The 2,225-nt window shown below is 34.6% G+C and overlaps 1 protein-coding gene across 2 annotated transcripts in view; it reads right to left on the reverse strand.

Annotated features, from left to right (window-relative positions):
• The window catches only part of LOC105122953 (E3 ubiquitin-protein ligase PRT1-like), a 7,031-nt gene extending 5,026 nt beyond the window's left edge, over window positions 1-2,005 (reverse strand). Inside the window, exons 1-3 of one of the 2 annotated variants that reach the window (XM_011022359.1) lie at window positions 1,492-2,005; window positions 244-272; window positions 8-170 (exon numbers count right to left, since the gene is read on the reverse strand). In XM_011022359.1, coding sequence (XP_011020661.1) covers window positions 8-170; window positions 244-272; window positions 1,492-1,661 — 362 coding nt within the window. In that variant the 5' untranslated portion in view covers window positions 1,662-2,005. The remainder of the gene's footprint in view (window positions 1-7; window positions 171-243; window positions 273-1,491) is intronic. The other variant, XM_011022357.1, reaches the window with a different exon arrangement.
• Window positions 2,006-2,225: the final 220 nt, after the last annotated feature.

The raw sequence follows: 2,225 nt of genomic DNA on the forward strand, positions 1-2,225 counted from the left end.
TCTTTCCCTTCTCTTATAGGCTATAGGGTACATCTTCATAAGCAGGAAATGCAGCAATTGACACACACTTGGGAAATGATTAAACTGGTGCCGACAAATTGGACAGTGTGACTCACGCATCCCATTCATGCTATAAAAGACACACCAGAAGCATGAAAGGTGGCCACACGCTACAAAAAAAGAAGGGATTTATAAAAATAAGATCACACACTGAGTATAAACTTCAATGTTTTGCCTCCTTACCTAATACAACTGGCTTGTAAAGTAGGTCCCTGTAAAACAAAGAAAACTCCCTTTAAACATGCCATGCACTAGAGAAAAATAGATTGGAATAATAACTATGGGGTCCTCAAGTCTGCAAAGATGCAATTTTGGTCATTAACATGATCCTCAAATTTTTGCATGCAAACGTAGGAAACAAACATGGTTACCAAAAGATCTAAGGATGGATAGTCTGTGTGCCTCTAGAACTTTAGATTAGTTATTCATTTGCTTCTTCAACCACAGATGCTGAAATTCTATCAACATCATAAAGAAGCATTAATTAATATAAAAAATGAGCATGAACCTGTTAGAATTCTACATTTTTTTTCTGCAAATAAGGGTTAATCATCTTAAAATTGTCTGCAAGAATATCGAAACAGTTGGAAATGAATATTTCACATCCTCAAGTAAGCTTTCTAATTTTTCTATACAAGAAGTTTCTACAAATGATCCCTGTTACCATTGGAGGAAGCTGGAAGCTTCCTGAAATTTCTCCATTTCAATCTAAATTCCTAAAAATTTAATATTTGAATCATGGTCCAAATTATTGAAATACTCGAGTACATATTTTCAATACACAGCATCATCAGTACACAATGTAACACACACGGAGTTGATTAAATTTTCAAAAAATGATCTTGACAACCTAGTTTCTTTAAATGAATACAGTGATACCAAACAACCAGCTTGTTACTGCAGAAATTAAAAAAGCTAAATCCAAATTAAAAACAAAGGAACTTCATCTTACTTGGACCCTTATCATAAATTTAATTGAAAAAGCTTCACAGAATCTTAACTGTAAATCTTTTAAGCATGAATTAGCAGCCCAACATAGTTAACAAACAATCGAGGCCCAAAGGTGAAGCACAAAATCGAAACAAAAATATAAAATCTTGCAATGTGACCTCTTTTTTTTCTTTTTTTCTCGTCTACCAGATCAAGCTATTCTTCAGCTGAACTCCGGAAAATTGGATTTTTTTAGAACAAAACAGTAAATTATAGCTTTTGTTCATTACCACCCAACATCAAGAGCCCTATCTTATCCTTTGATATAAACATAACAATTTTCCCAAACTAATCAAACAGCAATAGAAGAAGCCTTTAAGCATTACAGAATAGTAATAGTAACTTTCAACATGGAAAATCATTGCTCAATCAACTTTAAAACATACATATGTATAAAGAAAGAGATTTACACCAAAAAGATGGTGGCAATCAAATACTAACAGGCAAACAGAGCACTGGAAGTCATCAAGGAAATCCTCTTCTTCTCGGACATTATCTTCTTCAATTTGCTGAAGATGTTTCGGTGATGGGGTTTTCTTGTTATCATCGCATTGGCATTGCATTTTCAATTCTTCTGTTGATGGGATTTTGTTGTTATCTTTGTTTTCCATTTTGCTCAATTTGAAGAGACAGAGAGGCAGACAGAGAGAGAGGAAGAGAGAGAGAGATACAGAAAGCAAAAGAAGACACGAGTACGAGGCGGTGTCTTTCTTTATTCGGTTTGCGCAATTCGCATTTTGGTTGGCTTTTTTTCTTTTCTTACAAAAATAAAAGATATAAAGAAAAGGAAAGTAAAAAGAGAATTCAACCCATGTCGGTCGGTAATGGGACACCAACTTGATCGGCGGCTGCGTCTTCAGCTGCGAGCACAGCTCTCAAACGTGGCTGCTGGTGGGCCGATATTGGACTCCTAAATTCAAGGGTTACACCTAGCTAGGTTCATAGAAAAATCTAGATTAAAAATAAAAAAAAAACACTGCTTCTAATGCTTTTTTAAAAAGATATATAGATATCGGAGGCTAGCGAGCAAGTGGGCGTGAATGAGAGGAAGCATCGAAGTGATGGTCATTGATATTGTTATTTTAAAAAATATTTATTTATCATATTTAGTTTTTAGTTTTTTTTTTCTTGTATTGTCAAATGACTGCCTGTGTATTGTTGATGGGGGGAAATAT

The sequence above is a fragment of the Populus euphratica genome, unplaced genomic scaffold (assembly GCF_000495115.2).
Source record: "Populus euphratica unplaced genomic scaffold, PopEup_1.0 scaffold8.1, whole genome shotgun sequence".
NCBI lineage: Eukaryota > Viridiplantae > Streptophyta > Magnoliopsida > Malpighiales > Salicaceae > Populus > Populus euphratica.